General features: G+C 42.9%; 1 protein-coding gene across 16 annotated transcripts in view; it reads right to left on the bottom strand.

Moving 5' to 3' along the window:
* The window catches only part of KHDRBS3 (KH RNA binding domain containing, signal transduction associated 3), a 659,142-nt gene that overhangs the window by 70,219 nt on the left and 571,881 nt on the right, over positions 1–17,042 (bottom strand). For all 16 annotated transcript variants that reach the window (XM_067017886.1, XM_059042812.2, XM_067017879.1 and 13 more), the window contains one exon: positions 1,888–1,970. In XM_067017886.1, coding sequence (XP_066873987.1) covers positions 1,888–1,970 — 83 coding nt within the window. The remainder of the gene's footprint in view (positions 1–1,887; positions 1,971–17,042) is intronic.

Here is a 17,042-nt window from a genome sequence, read left to right as displayed (position 1 = left end):
CTCCTAATGGGTCTCTGCCTCCAGGCTTGCCATCTGCCAATCTGGCCTCTCTACTGCCTTCGAATCCATTTCTCCGAATCCAGGTGTGAACACACCACTCCCTTGGCTCCCTGCTGCTGCCCACGGTCCGGTCGGGAGCCTGCACCCCGAGACTGGGGAGGGTGCGGTCACCCCCTCGCCTGCCTCATCTGTCCCACGCATCACGCCCTCCAGCTCAGGCAGCACTTCTTGTGTCAGGCTCTGTGCCTTTTTGCTCTGGCTTTGGGAAATGTCCTTCCCGGTTTGTACCTGCTTACCCCTACTTCCCCTTCACGTTCTCAGTGAAATGTCCCCAGTGTTCCCAACCAGACTTGAGCACTGTCTTCTTATGGAAATACTGTGTTTTTCCTCAGACTCTCATGTGATTACCATATTACATTGCTTTTAAATATTTGTATTTCATTCTAGCCTGTGAACTTCCCAAGGAGAGGGTCTCTGTCTCAGTAATCTTTGTAATCCAACAGCGAGCACAGTGCCTACATTTAATACACGCAGTGGATATTTAATAAATGTTGGCTGAATGAATAAATGACCAAAGGAACGAATGCCTGTGATCAGTCATATTAATATGTTATCACAGCTTGAAGTGGGAAGAAGTCTGGTTCACATTCTGGGTTAGTTATTTACTTCTCTGAGCCTCAGTTTCATCGTCTGTCAAACAGGCACATTAACTCCTGCTGTTGCCGTTCAGATTAAATGAGACGTGTGAGTCGTTAAAGGATTGCACTCCATGTGTGATTTCCGGCTAATTACTTAATCTTATGCTCTGTGCTAACGGGAACAGCCCCACATACCTCGTGACGTTGCCGGGACACCTATACAGGGTGAGACACGTAGAGTCCTGTCTAGCGTCCACTGTGTGCCAGTCACCCCCGGGCGTGCCAAAACCCGCAAGGATGCAAACACCATGCACAAGGCTTCCCGTAAAGAAGACCAGTTGGGAGTCAAAGTTTAAAGGCTACTTAATTGTTATAAATTATATAAGTAAAAAAATCTGGCACGAACAAGAAGAGGAAAAATTATATCCCTGTCAACCTCAGCACCAGGGTGCCTCTCTGTTCCCAGCTTGCCTTGGCCCTGTATGAGTCCCGCTTCATCGAAGTAACCGTGTAGTCCGCACTTATTTATGCTTCATAAAGCCAGTATTTTGGTTTGCGTATGTCTGTCTTTGTCTACCACTTAGAATTTTAAACATAAAGCAAGAGGTTTCTAGGCATTTAGGAAATCATTCTGAACAGAACACGGATTTCATGTATCAACGGACATCAAGGTCTACTATCAGAAAACATAACTATGAAGCTGTGTTTCCCTCTAATAACACTCATCTCTAAGTCAACACTTCTTTAGAAAATGAATTAGAACTCACTCATTTTTCACAAATAGGAATTTGAAGTTGTTAGAAAACAGGAGCACTGCTGCTAAGAAACAGAAATGATCTATGAACACTGAAAAAAACTTTTGTCACTTCCATCCCCAGGCACTGACAATGTGGGATATTTACACATTTCTGATATGACTTTGGGCCTTAGGACTTGAAGAGCCACAGACTTGGTAGACATTGCTCTTCCTTAGAATATACTGAACGCTTAAGTTAAATTTTTAGAGCAAATAAAATTTCAAATTTTATTTTCCAAGACTTATTGCTTTAGCACTATAGTAAAGTTGAGAGCAATACATGCTATTCGGTAGGACAGATAGTGCTTCTCCAATGAAAACAAACAAAAACAAAGCAGGCTGAGTCAAATCACCATCACTGGCCAATCATCACCCTGTTGTTCCCAGAGTACAGCAGATGTGGAAGGGCACAAGTGTCTGCTATGGGGTCTGGTCATAAAGATTGACTCTTACCTTTGGGCTGGGGTGCTATAGCTGTTATCATAGGAATCATAACTCTGTTCATCGTAAGCAGTGCCATATCCGTCATCATAGTCCTAAAATATAACAGGAGAAATAACAAAAAAGTTCAGAGAAATTTCTGGAAAGGAAGACGCATTCTGCTTTAAGTGAATTAATTCAGCTACCATTTAACTATACATCTAATTATAATGTAAGCAAAAATATAAAAGTGACATCAGTGAAAATGATAGAGTAAGAACCTCCAAAAATTCTCCTGAAAAAGCAAAGAGAAACTGGAAAAAGTTGTTAGAATCAACATTTTTAGATCCCTGGAAATTAACCAAAGGCTTGCAGAGATCTAGGGAGCATTTATATTTAAAAAATTGGCTGCACCTTGGCATGAAGGGTGAGCTCGGTCCTATTCCCACCCCTCACCCCCAGCTCTGCAGGGGCTGCAATCCAGCAAGGAGGAAACCGGCAGGATGGAGGTCACTGGAGAGGGCAGGGCAGGGTGGAGGCTTTCAAAACCCCAGCCCCAGAGGACTGCCTTTGTTTGACCTGACTGGGAGCTCATCCAGGCACAAAGCCTTTTCCCTCAGGGTATTTGAAGAAAATAATTAGAGGCAATTGTTCATGAGTTCAGCTGCTTGAAGTGGTGGAGAAAAAGTGGAACAAATAACAGGCTAACCAAAAAGCTTACAAGGAAAAGTGGGGGGAATGAGATGTCCATACCAGCCCTGCAAAGTTCTGACATATTTCTGGAATCTCAAAGGCTACAGTGTCATGTACCTGCCCAGGACAGACCTGAGAAGGCCCTGAGCTCTCTCCTCTGGCTGACCTTGAGGTTCAGTATAAGAAGGAAAGTCAAGGCCAAGCCAGTTAGTTGTGCGCTGATTGGCTCAGTGTCGAAGACAAGCCCCAGCAGGAACCCACAGCCTCTTGGTAAAGACGACAGACTTAATTTCCAAGCATTTGACAAAATCTCTGTCCAATCATCAGCTGACCACTAAGGTAAGAGAGAAAAGACACTTCTGTGGCAACGCATGGTAAATATCGACTTTACAATATTAGTTTGGAAAAGTAATTAAACCAAGAAAAAAAAAATCCTAGGGAGGAAGGAGAATTTGATTTTCACATGGACACACTATATTAAACGTCCAGTTTTAAACAAACAAAAACCATTATGCAACATGCAAAGAAAAAACAAAAGTATAGTCTATACACGCGAAAAAAAAAAAGTAGTCAATAGAAAAATATCCCTGATGAAGCTGAGACACTGAACTTACTGGACAAAGACTTTATTTTTATTATTTATTGGGGCAGAGTCATTTTACAATGTTGTGTTAGCTTCTACTGTCCAGCGAAGTGGAGTTCCCTGTGCTAATACGGCAGGTTCTCATTAGTTACCTGTTTTATACATATTAGTGTCTACAGGTCAATCCCAATTAGGTGGATCCCAATCTCCCAATTCATCCCACTAGACAAAGACTTTAAATCAGTTATTCGAAATATATTCAAGGAACTAAATGATAGCCTGTATCTAAAAAGCTAAAGAAGGGTATCAGAACAATGCCTCACCAAAATAGAGAATATTAATATAGATATAAGAAATACAGAAAATAATCCAAAGAAATTCTTGAGGTGCAAAGTGTAACAACTCAAACGAAAAATTCACTAGCCAGGCTGAACAGCAGAAACACAGGTGTAACTCTTTGAGACCTTAGTTATTAGTTTCTTAGATATGCTAACAAAAGCACAAACAACCAAAAAAATACAAATAAAACGGACTCCAGCAAAATTAAAAACTTGTATGTCAAAGGACATTAGCAAGAAAGTGAAAAGACAATCTACAGTATGGGAGAAAATATTTGCAAATCACATATCTGATAATGGTCTAGTGTCCAGAATATATGAAGAACTCTCATAACTCAACAATAAAAAACAACCCAAAAAGAGCTAAAGCCACTCTCCTAGTTCTATGAGGACATTTTGCAGATGTGATAACAAATATACTATGGTTATTTTAAAGGTATTTTGGAACTGAAAAAGGTCCAGAGAAATGATCATTCTGTAAGATCAAACCAGGTATGTTGCTCAATGACATTTATATCTATGAATGTGTGAAGCCCACCCTACAGCTGATTTCTAAGTTTCTGGGGATAATCAATGACACAGTGACTTTGCACTTACTGGTATTTATTTAATATTTAAAAGAGCCAGGAAATAATCTAAGTATTTTGGAACATCAGTATTATCAATGGTAATCAATTTCATGATCATCACCAGAGCTTTTGAAGTGGAGAAATGTGGTCAAGGGGCAAGAGAAAAGATGTGGAGTCAGATGGGCTTCTGTGTTTTACTGTCACTGATCTCAATCAAGTTCATCCACTTCCTCAGAATCTGTTTCTTTACCTGTAAAATGTGAATCCTTAATAACTATCCCGAAAGGATGAGAAATTACATATACATATGTATGTATTCCAGCAAAATGCCAGATACGTATTAAGAACTTTATAAAGAATAGCTTATATTATTAACTATCATAGTAAAGCATTACCCTTGCAGACCTCTCTCCTGGATCTCTAAAATGATAAGACTCACAGGTGATGAACACCAGGACCCACTACATACAAGGGTAGGAGCCAAATGACTGATTTTAAAGTGATGACCTTAGTTACTCTCTATTAAGAAGCATCTACTAAATAGTATACCTCAATTTATTTGATTTAGAAAAGCAAACGTATCTGAATAGCAAGGTATATTGTAATGTGCTCCATTCTGTAAGACAACAATTAAGCTGAAGGGATGATACTATCTTTGCAGGGGTAAGGACTTATACAATTTGTACGTGACCACCTTAAATTTTTTAAAATGTTTTCTCATAAAGGAGGAACTGAATATTTGCTGAAGAGCTACGTGTTCAGAACTTTGAACGTGGATAGAATCTAGAAGGAATACTCATTAAATAGGGGCAGAGGAAGAATAAAAGTCAAGAATATCCTTAGAACATACTGTTGGTATGGTGTCCCTTGCAGCAGGCTGAAGGCAGGTTGCTAATATAGCTATGATCTTCCAGTGGCCAACACAAGGAGGAGAAAGCTCTCAGACAAGATTCAAACAAACAAAACATATCTGAGATGATTTTAGTTATAAGCAGCAAACTGCAGATATTACAATTCTGGTGAATTAACAGAAGCAGCTAGCATCTCAACAAAAAGAAAGTAATCTTACCGCATTAAGAAAAAAACCCAAAAAACAAACACCAAAAAAAATCCTTTCCTTAGCCCCCACCCTGTGGCTGGCACTCCTGCTAGGCACCAAGGCGGGAAAGGGGTGTCCCGTCTAGTGAGTACGCTGGCGGGGTGGAGATGGCAGGCGACCGAAGGGAACTATCATATCAGGCAACGTGTCACACGCTGTGGCGAAGGGGAGCAGCCGGGGTGGCACTGGGAAAGGGAAAGGGGAGAACATTTCCCAGGAGTGTTGAAAGCAGAGAAAAGCAAACGTAGCTGAGAAAATTTATTAAAAATTCGGCGGAATGAACAGCAGGTGCAAAACCCTGGAGGCACAGACACAAGAACCCTTCTCAGCCAGGGCTCAGGTGAGCACACTGGAATGCACAGGAAAGGGGAGAGCAATGAGCCGGAGACACCCATATACCAGACCACGCGCGGCCAAGTTCCGGAGTGTGGCTTTAGATTCCGCGCTTCAGGACTCTCTCTGCAAACTGTGGGCGTGGAGCCGGGAAGGTCAGTCTGGAGGGCAGGACTTGCAACTAGGTCACTGCCTCGAGCATGTGGCCCGGCAAAATGCAGAGCCCACGGCTGCTTCAGTAATTTGTTAGCAGCTTAAAAAGAATATGGCTTCACCCATGCAGAATTCTCTTTCTATGCTTATTTAAAAGAATCAAGAGTCTTTAAACTCCAGTAAACGACTGGAATTTTCTTAAGTAACTGAAATGTAAAGTAGTAGACTATTTAAAACCTACACTTATGTCATTCATTCCTTGTTCAATTATTCTGTCAGATATTACAATGCTAGTTTATTTGAATTTTCAAATTGTTTAGGTCACTGAATTACTGACTTTCATATTTTACAGTGAAGACTTTAAAGATTAAAAACGCAATTTTCACAGTATTTCTTTCATGACGATGATTTTCACAGGTGGCTTTGGCCTTGGGGGTGCAGCCTCTTCCATCACAAGTATTGTCTGTTCAACGGACAGGACGTGAAAAATATAGGAAGGCATAAAGCAGACTGTGACAGACAGAAGAAGGAAAAGGAGTGCGAGTGCAGATGAATGTGTACCTTTCTGGGAGGCGATTCTTGTTGATCACCCGCTATTTTATTGCCTGAAGGAGACGAGGTCACTGGCTAAGAACAGTTGGGGAGGAGGTCAGCCAGCAAAAGACCAGCAAATGGTAACAAGGGACGCGGAAGGGTGAGGGTGGCGGCGGCCTGAGGGCTTCTGTCTGAGGGCTGGGGGTCTGAGGTACAGCAGCCCCCTCTCTCTGTCTCTCTTCCCCTAATGCTCTTATCTTCCAGGGTTCCCAACAACTGGCTGCTTTCCTGTAAATAATCTGACATTATGAAACTCCTCTTCAGATTTTTCTGAGGCTAGTTAGAAATTTTAAAGAAGAGTGAATGCATTCTTTGTCCCAAGTTAACAAACAATCCAGTGGAATCATCCACCCACTGTAGCGGGGAGCTGCTGAGGTATCAACAGTTCCATCACAGGGAAGCTTAGAGTCCACTCTTAAAAGGCGCCAGGACCTGGGATGGGGACTCAGGACTCCACTGTCGGCCGAGCTCAGCTGTGCTGAACGATTTCTTTTTACACTGGGCGCCTCTGCGTAACTTCTCGTATTTCCGCTTTCTCCTAGAGAACATCCCCCCTCACGACATGTCACAAAGTCTCTGTGTCAGCCCCCGTTCTGCGGTGAGTCCGGTGCTGCACGTGCAAGCTCCTTCCAGGTCACATGCCGTTCCCTGTGGGTCTGTGTACCTGCCTTCTCTGCCTAGTCAATTTTTCAGGGTGAAGCTCCAATGAACCTCCTCCTCTGTTTCTCCCACAAACGCAGAGTCCACCACACCTGTTATGCCAACAATGGACCAACATATGCTGCTGTTGCTGTACAGAAACGACTGACTGGCTCTGGCTTCACCTCCTGTGTTTTATGAACACGGACTGTGTGGTACTGACTCTCTGGCACCGAGCAGTGGCGGGGCTGGGACACAATGAGGCCCGCTGAGTAAATGCTCGTTACACTGCTGGACTGACCGCCCCTGAGGAAAGCACGCCAGATCCCTGCTGCTCCGCGTCCCCTCCGCTGCCCCGAGTGCCTCAGCCTGTCTACGCGCCTCCGGAGCCACGCTCCTCAGACGGCCCGGAGTGAGGACACGGGGCATGATAAACGCCTTTATTCTAAGCAACTTAACTGAATTTCCTCTGGAAGAAGCTTAACAGAGCTCCTTTAGGTTGTTAAAATGCACTGCAAAGATGCCCCTTCTTGGCGCTTTAAAAACAGGGTCCTGTACCTGTGAGTGAGGCGGTACTGCAGGCGCGCCTCTCTAACCAAGCGCTGGGAAACCGTCGGTCTGCATGAATCTCTGAGGGACCCTGTCCTACACAGCACCCATGCCCCACTTTCCCATCCCACCACCACTCCACCTGCCAGTCCATCTTCCTTTATCTCCTATTTCTCTCTCATTTCTTTCCTCTACATTCCCAACGTGACTGCATTAGAATCACTCAGAAGCTGTCTAGTACTTCCTTATCTAATCCTTTCTCCAGAATTATCTGCTAAAACGCAAACCTAAGCTTGTTGCTTCCTTGCTTACCAATCTCCACTCCTCTCTCCTGGTTCCTACGAGACAGTGCACTGTAAGCTTCACCAACATGTTAAGGGCCCCGAGGAAGCCTGTCTGTTCCATGCTGCAACTTCTCCGCACATGCTGTTCCCTCTTCAGGTCTGTCGCTGGGAGACTCCAGGCTGAGTTATCACTCCCTTCTCTGTGCTCCCCTGATAACCTGCACGTTCACAGCGCCCACAATTATTTCTCTGCCTCCTTTCTCTCCCCCTGGTCTACAAGGTCCTTAAAAGGAAGGAACAGACCTTGTTCTCCTGTATTCCCAATGTCCGGAACACAGTAATGAATAAAGAAAGGAACTAACTAAAGACCCAGTGGCAGGAAACATAGCAATAGCTTCTCTAAGATGAATGCAAATTGAGGAGATGTGCTAGAGTAAAATGCAATATTTACTCAAATAGTGTAAATTTTGATAAGGAGACCTCACCTGAATTCTTTTTTCAAACATTACCTATCAATCTTACATTCCCTGCCCTCAGGAAAAAAATTTCCCATTAAAACTCTGTATTTGGGACTTCCCCCTGGTGGTGCAGTGGCTAAGACCCGCGCTCCCAATGCAGGGGACCTGGGTTCAATCCCTGGTCCAGGAACTAGAGCCCACATGCGTGTCTCAACTAAGACCTGGCACATCCAAATAAATAAATATTAAAAAAATAACCCTCTGTATTCTATTCCTGAAAGTCAGAACATTATTAAAAAGAGTGAACAAAGATGGACAAGAAATAAATGTATATTAATACACATTCTTGAATCATTATAAGAGACTTATTCATCAAGAGCCACTTCGGAGTTTCTGTCTTCGATAAGGAAGATGTCTAAATGGAACTGGTAGGGTGACTGGACACTTGATAGGTGCCGGGGTGGGGGGTCTCATTATGGCGAAACACATGCCCTAACACAGGTAGGGATCCTTCATCTGCCATATTCCCGACCTGAAAACTCCACCGACATATGGCCCAATACCAAAGGAATCTTGCTCTGAAGAGAAAAGATCTTCTAGGATAAAGGAAAGAGCGTTTAATTCTATTTCTGTCACAAGTAAAAATCAAGCATAAAATTTAAGCTGGGAAAAACCATTTTAAACAGAGAATTTACATGATTTGAAAATAATGTTTAGGTTTTGAGTCCTTTTAAAAGGAGACAATTAGGGCTTCCCTGCTGGCGCAGTGGTTGAGAGTCTGCCTGCCGATGCAGGGGACACGGGTTCATGTGGGCCCGTGAGCCGTGGCCGCTGAGCCTGCACGTCCGGAGCCTGTGCTCCGCAACAGGAGAGGCCGCAGCAGTGAGAGGCCCGCGTACCGCAAAAAAAAAAAAAAAAAAAAAAAAAAGAAGACAATTATGCTGCTACACACCACCTCACCAGGGTGAAACCTGGTCATTTCAAAATGTAAAAAGTTTTCACATAAAATACAGTGTTAAAAGATTATTTAAGTCTATTCTTACCATGATTATTTTGAGATTATAAAACACACACATTAGCTAAAAACAGTCTTTTGAGAAATTCATTCTTGCTGGGGTTCTGAATAATACTAATATCCTCATAGAGTATCAGCAATGACCGTGAACATATCACATAACCAAGTTATTTTATAATTAAGGACAAAATCACAACATTAATTACAATGCTAAATAAGAATCTGTCCCCCATAGTCACTTAAATAAGACATCATTAATTCATCAATCAAATTGCATCCCCACTTGTTGATCTATGGCTGTGAGGAGTGTATTATGCAGCTTCTAGATTCATAACAACTTCTTCATCTCAGTCTTTGGAGTCTGATGCCCATGTTCAAATTCCAGCTCTGCCTCTTAACTGGCTATGTGGCTTCGGGGAAATCACCTACCCTCCTTCCACCTCAATTTTATAATCATAATCCACATCCTGGCTGCTTCCAATGGTTGTGGGAGGATTAACCAAAAAAAAAAAAAAAAAAAAAATCTGTGAAAGCTGTTTGGCACAGTTCTTGCCCAATAAAGCTAGTTCCATTTTACTGAAGACCTGTTCCCTTTAACACTCTCAAGCTATTAGGCCAGAGAAACATCAGAGCTATCCAGATATTTTTCTTTCGTTGAATGTGATAAATTCTTAAAATGTTGTCTTAACAGTGGTGTCTACATTTTCATTCTGCAAATACTAGTATTAACGGCTACTGTGGTTTTTAGATAAAGCAATGGCTGACCAACAGTAGCTGTAATTCTATCCACATCTGAACACAGCTTTTAAAAACACATCTACATCAATTATTCACAGAAAGTCTTCTCTTCTCTCAGTTTGTATCTGAGATAGAACTAGATTTATTTAGATTTGACAAGAAATACAATATAATAAATACAATATAGAAAATAAAATAACAAAGAGGTTAACCCAGAAATCCCACAAAGGGAAGGGAAAACTTGTAAATAAAAAATAAAAGAAAATAAAATTAAACCAGAAATTCCACAAAGATGAGAAAAAGGGGGTAACTAAATTTTATTAAGCCCCCATTATGTAACCCATGCTAAGGATTTTTGTATTGGTTTTGCCATTTTCCCCAGGAAGCAGGCATTTGTTGAATGCCTACTGTTCCAAGCCCTTGGGGATGTCGTGTTGAACAAACAAAACAAAACACACACCTCTGTCCTCATGGGGCTTACACTCCAGTGGGGAAGCAGACACACATCAACCCTCAGGTGCACAGCGCACAGCACAGCGCGAGCGCGGAGGAGCTGCGGGCCTCGGGCAGGTGCCGGAGGGGCCCTCGCAGAAAGGACCGCCGATGGAGACACTAGCTATGCTGGTATCGCAGGCGGAAGGAACAGCAGACACAGAGGCCTGAGGCGGGGAGGTCAGAGTGGGGGAGCCAGTGGAGAAGTGCAGGCGCCACACCACGCTTTTGGGGCTTGAAGGGAATGAGGTGCCGCTGGAGGCTTTTGTGCCTCATGCAGTCTTCTGTGTCGTCCAGGTTTCTGTCTTTCTGTTTCAATGGTTTAACCTCCAGTACACTGTTTCTTCCCTCATCTGTGTCTAATCTGCAACTAAAACCATTCCTTTTTTTTTTCATTTCTAAAATAGCTGTTTTCCGTATTTTCCAGTTGTCTGCTTAAATCATCAACTTTATCTTTTAATTCCATGATTATAAAGAGCACAGTTATTTTAAAGTTTGCGTCTGCTATACGAATCTATCGTGGTCTGTTTTTTACTGTTTCCTCATCTTGTATGCCTGTAAGTTTTGATTAACTGCAATTACATATGAAAATTAAGAGAAATAATTTAAGGCCTACACTGTTCTATTTCTCTAGAGAGAATGTGTATCTGCTATTGGTGGAGGACAGAAGAATTAGCAACCTGCACCCCACACAGGACTGAGATGATACGCCTTCCTCTGGGAGTACAGCTTTTCTGGGTTCTGATCCGAAGCCTAGGGGATTAATCAGCCCCCTAAACCCAAACTTGGGGAGCCTTAAACTCCAACTATTTTGTTTTATCCTTCCCAAATTCTGGATTTCTTTTAAGGCTCAATTCAGCTTCTCAGCTACCTCTTCAGGAATTGGTAGAAGCGTTCACAGCCTTTCTCAACCAGGGTTCCACCAGAGAGTGAAGCCCGGTGCCCTAAGGTGTCCACTGTGTATAAAGTGAGTTCACTTCTCTCCTGTGCATCTAGAACAGGAGTCATCTGTACCACCCCTGGGAAGCTAAGGAAATAATTATGCACATCCTTTTCTATGTTCTGTGGGATCTGGAGCCCCAGTTGAGAAAGGCTGCCCCAAGGGAAAATCAGCCAGAAATGCTGAAAGGGTCTGACAGCGGATTTCCTATCAATACCCAACATATGTGATTATTACCTATATCCTCCCCTGGAAATGTAGACTCCCTGAGAACAGGGGCTTCGCCTACCTTGTTTACTACTGTGTCCCCGGTGCCTGGCACAAGAAAGCATTCAGTAAGTACTTCCTGAACGGATGCCTGGCTGGCAGTGATGGATTGATATGGATTCACTCATCCTCCCAAGTGTTCTTATAGGACTGGCCGGGAGAGAGGTAGCAAGTGCGTCCAGTCCCGTGACGAAGGCAAAGGGGCTCCTGGCCCACCTAGATGCACACCTGACTCATGGTGCAGAGGTTGCTCCACAATGAAAACATCAACTATCAGAGTTTCATAATGTTAGTCTTAAGATTACTCCTTGCTCAGCTTTTAGACTCACCCAGAAACCTTCAGATTCTCATCTGGTTTAACAGCAGAGGGACCAGATGTGCTGAAGGTTTGTTCGGCTTGAACAAATCTGCTTGAAGGAAGATGTGCTGTTCTGTTATAAACAAGAGTATCGGGTCTGTCTAATACAATGCTTTTAATACACAGATTGGTCACATTTTTAAACTTGTTATTCAAGCATAAAATAATTCATAGAAAGGTACAGGTCCTAAGTGCACAGCTTAGTGAACTTTCACCAAGTGAGCACAGCTATGTAACCGGCACCCGGATCAAGAAAGGCAGCATCAACAGCCCCCCTTGTACGCACCCTCAGTTACGACCTCCCCCACAAAGGAACGCCATCCTGCCTTGCAACACCACCAGGGAGGTTAATCTGCTTTCAAGCTTCACAGAGATGGAATCAGAGTAGCTACTCCTTCCTGCCAGGTTTCTTTCAGTCAACGGCCTGCCCGTGAGATCTGTCCACGGTGCTGCAGGCAGCAACCCCTGGTTCCTTCTCGCTGCTGGAAAACTTGGTCTGCATGGTTGTACTACCACTTCTTTATCCACTCCAGTTATGAATACTTTGCTTCTTTCTAGTTTTGCCTACATGCCTCGCAGGCACGTCTTGTGGTGCATCCAAGTATGAGTCTCTGTTGAGTGGTTCCCAGAGCAGAATCACTGGCTCTTGGGGAGGCATGTTTTCGGCTTTAACATGTGGTACCGAACATTCTTCCAAAGCAGTTGTATCGACTTACATTCCCACAACAGTGGATGAGAATTCCTATAGCACCCCATTCCAGCTAACACCTGAAACTATCTTTTTAACTTTAATCTTCCTGGGGGGTGTGAATAGTACTGGATATTTTCTTTTTCATTTATTAATGTTTGGGGCACAGTTAGCAAGAGTTGGCCCTGAAAGATGGAGCAATACCGGTAAACTGAAGAACTAAATATTACTTTTAATGTGCCAGGCACTATTCTAAATACTTTCCATATGTTAATTTACCTAATCTTCCTAACAATCCCATGTGATAAGCACTAATATTTCCATTTACAGATTAGGAATTGAGGCACAGAGCAGTTAAGCAACTTGCCTAAGGTCACACAGCAATTAAAGGCACAGCAAGGATTTCAAACTAGTGAATTCGGCTCCTGACTTTGCTTTTAACCACTGATATTCTGCCTAACCCTATAAAACTGAGGGTCAGACCCTGTACCTTAATGAACTCCCCAAGATAATGTCACACTATGAGGACATAGCGAGATGGCCAGCTGGTCTTCCACTTGTATCACCCAACCTGATGATGTGGCTTTACTTTAAACTGCTTTAGCCCTAAAGTACCTTTCAAGATTCCATGTACTGTTATGTACCTCAGCTCTATTCAACCTATAAACAAACTGAATAGTATAAAAATAAAGGTATTAAATAAAAAGACGCTAGTAAACCTCACCAGTACTGTACCAGCAGAGCGCTCTGGCTGTCCCTGCACACGCCTGCACCTGCATGTGCCTATGCCTTTGAATGACACGTGAGTCTTCATGGAAAGTGTCCCCCCCTGCCCCCCAGCTCTCCCTGAGCGCTGCCAGCACCTTTTCCTGTTTGGTTTACACAGTTTCCTCTGGAAAGTCTTCCCACGTTCCATCAAGCAGTTAGCCTTCCTTCCTCTGTCCTCCCTAAACACTCTGTATGTAAGTCAACTTCAGGTGTTCCTCTCCTGAATAATCACTGGGCTTTGTTTCTGAATCAAGAAATCAAACATTGATTACTTACTCAATTCTGGGCTCTGTGGATAAAAAGGGATGGCCCCTATCATCAGCTTAAAATATAATGGGAAACAGTAAGACAAATAAAGGAGTGATGACATCACTCTAAGGTAAGTACCTTAAATAGGATGTACACACGTAGATCCTAATAATGACCACCTGACGTTTACAGGGGATTGTGAAAGGCTTCAAAGTGAGGGTGATTAACTGTTCTTTCGTAGACTCTGGTCTACTTGCAGGCGAGGACTGAGTTCTTCTACGCATGCTGGTGAAAAGCTCAAGGAAAACAATAAAACGAAGATGGCAGGTTCTTGTGGGAAATCCACTGTTAACAGAGGACTAGTCTAATGGTTCTCAAGTTCCCCTCCCGGCCTCTGCCCTGATTCACCCAAGGGATGTGACACGCCCCTCACATTAGCTCAACTACAATCGCTTGCTCACCTTACTTGGATGGGGGGCAAGCCTAGTTAGGGAGACAGAATCTGCTTTCCATGCCTTAGAGACATTGCCATTTCAGAGTCCTCTACTCCCTCAATAAAGCACATTTTGGGGGGTTGCTTTTGCTTAAAGGAGGAAAAACAAAAACAAAATCCCTTCATATTCACAACTTTAAAATCTGAAATTATTTCCTAAAGTTTTACATTTCTAAAAGAGGTCAACTTTTCAAGCAATTTAGGAAAGAGATAGACTTGTGAAGCTCCTGATAGACATTTCAAGTAAATTGCACACTGCTCTTATTCTTGCTTCTGGTAAAATGGATATAAAAAATTACAGAACCTTCATCTTTTTATCTAAAATAAAAAGGTGTCTCTAGGCTTTTCAATCCACATTTAAAATGCATTTTCATAAATAACCTTTTCACAATCTGTAACTGTTTTAATTAAATTTCTCACTGTGGAAAACAAGATAATTGAAGCGGTTTAGAGATTACTTAATTGTCAAAAAAATTACGCCAGTCGTCACTGCAATGGGAAAATTTGCCATTAGTACAACTCTCATCTGGACCAAAACTCCCAGACTAGTCATACAATTAAAACTTCAGGTGAGCTCTCAGAAGAATGACAAGGAATGTGCCTTACCTGAGTCTTTAAGCAAAGTCTACATTACAGAATTATGTGTACATTCTAAAGATATATTTGGTTTTCCCCTACAGGCTTTCATTGATGTTCCTAGTTGACAAAATTTCAGAAGAGTTTATTCTTAGGGCCGACGGAGAAATGGTGGTCCCCGCGGAGCCATGTTATAAACAAGGACACTGTTGATGGCGGTTTCTTTTCCTACAGCTTCAATGAGTCTGACTCTAGAGAACAGGCAGGAAAGGCATCTCTTTGTGTACAAACACAAGGTATAGATTTCTGCTCCCATTTAAACTGTCTCTTTGACCCTTCACAGTTGGGTTAGGTTAACCAATGGCAGAAGTCCTGAGGACACACCCTCCAGTAGTTGCAGAAGGGCTAGTAAAACCAACTACTACCCAATCATGGGCCTCTTGCTCTAAGTCTGGCATAGGAACCCTCATGTCTGAAGTATTTAAATAATTTTTCCCATTCATCTGTCAGTTTCTCTGTCCACAAACAGAGTTTTAAATTAGATGAAACTGACTTGTCCAGGAAGCACCAGATCTTGGTTAAGAGCGTGGGCTCTGGAGCCAGACTGCTGGGCTTTAAATTCTAGCTCTGCCCTAATCAGCTGTATGACTTCTAGAAAGTACTGATATTCACCTCATGTGGTGTTTTAAGGATATGACAGATCCATGTAAAGCGCTGAGAAAAGTGCTGGTGAAGAAAAATAAGGGCACGTGAGTTTCATTACTAACTAGAAGTGTGATTTGGGAAAAATTAGTTATCCTCTCTAAATGGTCTGGTGATCATCCTTACCTCACAGGGCTGAAGTGAGGGCTGAATAAGATGATACAGGAGAAGTGCCCGGCACACCAATGTGTTCTATAAAGTAAATACCCAACAAATGGCAGCTGCCTTTTCTTCCATCAACTTCTAAAAGTTGAAGAGTACACTGTTTTTCTGGGGTTACGGAATCAGAAAAATATTAGAAGACTAAAACAGTTAGGAGAATACTGTTCTACACTTTTGTGATCGTTTCCAAATGAAGCCGTCTCCTTCAGATACTGTCCTTCCAAACATGTAATAACTTAAAGCAGCAACTTCTGGCCTTAAGACTGAAGTTGATGATTTTACAAAGAAGCACCTAGAAAGCTCAGGACCCTCTTCAGTCAGTCGGACAGACCAGATAAGGGCATCAATCTGGAAGAAAGGTCCATGGCTAGGGATGCCTCTGCTATACAATTACAATTGTGTCTCCAGCTCTGCTCTTTCCTCACTTATTTTCTCACTTCTTCTAGGTCATAAACACTACACAAGTTAGAATATTGTGAATAAAAGCTTTAGACCCCGGGTTAGGGAACCCAGGATCCAATCTGAGTTCACCCACTTCTCATCCCACAGGCCACTGGACGGGATGTCCACCCTTGCACAGCGCAGGCTGGGTTATCCCCTGTGTCTGTGGGCTTAGTGACCTTCCTTCCTTCCTTCCTCCTGTCTGGGAGAAGACACCACCCGGCAGCACTGTGAGGGCTGGGGCAGCAGCGTATGGGGAAGCACGGGGGGACCACGTGCTCCACTGCACACCACATCCCCCCGTGGGGAGGCCCTGATCGGAGGATCTGAAGAGAAAAGCGCCTGGTGCTCTAGTCAGATGTACTTGGCTCTGCTACTTCCTACGGCCCAGCAGCCTCAGGGAGCCTGCACATCCTTCTCTAAAACGCGGAGAAGTCCTTCGTGGGCCCAGCCATCCCCTGCCTCACTCAAGTAGGCAATGCCACACCAGATGGGGTGGTTTGAGGACAATTCCACATTCTGTTCAGCAAACATCATACAGCTGGATAATCAGGGCATTTCAAGTACCTGAGAGAGCTTTCGAATTCTGATGAACTCGTACGACTTCATCTAGAACATCCCACTGTATGTATGTTTAAAGGTGATTAACCCATCAGCTCAGGCTCAAAAGCTTAGAATGATTACACAATATTAAGATATCAAGGGATATTAGTGGATGGTAAATACCTCCCATGAATAGAAGGCTGATGCAACCATAATTAAATGAGTTTAAAAATAATATGATGAAAATTTCGAAGACAATTCTGGTTTATACATCTTGAAAGATGAGTTTGCATTTAAAAAAAGATCTCACTTTTAAAATTATTTTTCAAAACCTGTTTCAGAATTCAAAAGATTCAGAGCCACTCACCTTTAAGCTTGTTTCTCTCATTAGAATATTTGCTTTGTTTATTTTGTGACTTCCCTTTCAATATCAAGATTTCTATTTGATGAAAATACAATTTCTT

Source organism: Kogia breviceps, chromosome 17 (genome assembly GCF_026419965.1).
Source record: "Kogia breviceps isolate mKogBre1 chromosome 17, mKogBre1 haplotype 1, whole genome shotgun sequence".
In the NCBI taxonomy this organism is placed as follows: Eukaryota; Metazoa; Chordata; class Mammalia; order Artiodactyla; family Physeteridae; genus Kogia; species Kogia breviceps.
Note: the sequence above shows the minus strand (reverse complement) of the source record. Positions and strands in the feature narration are given on the sequence as shown.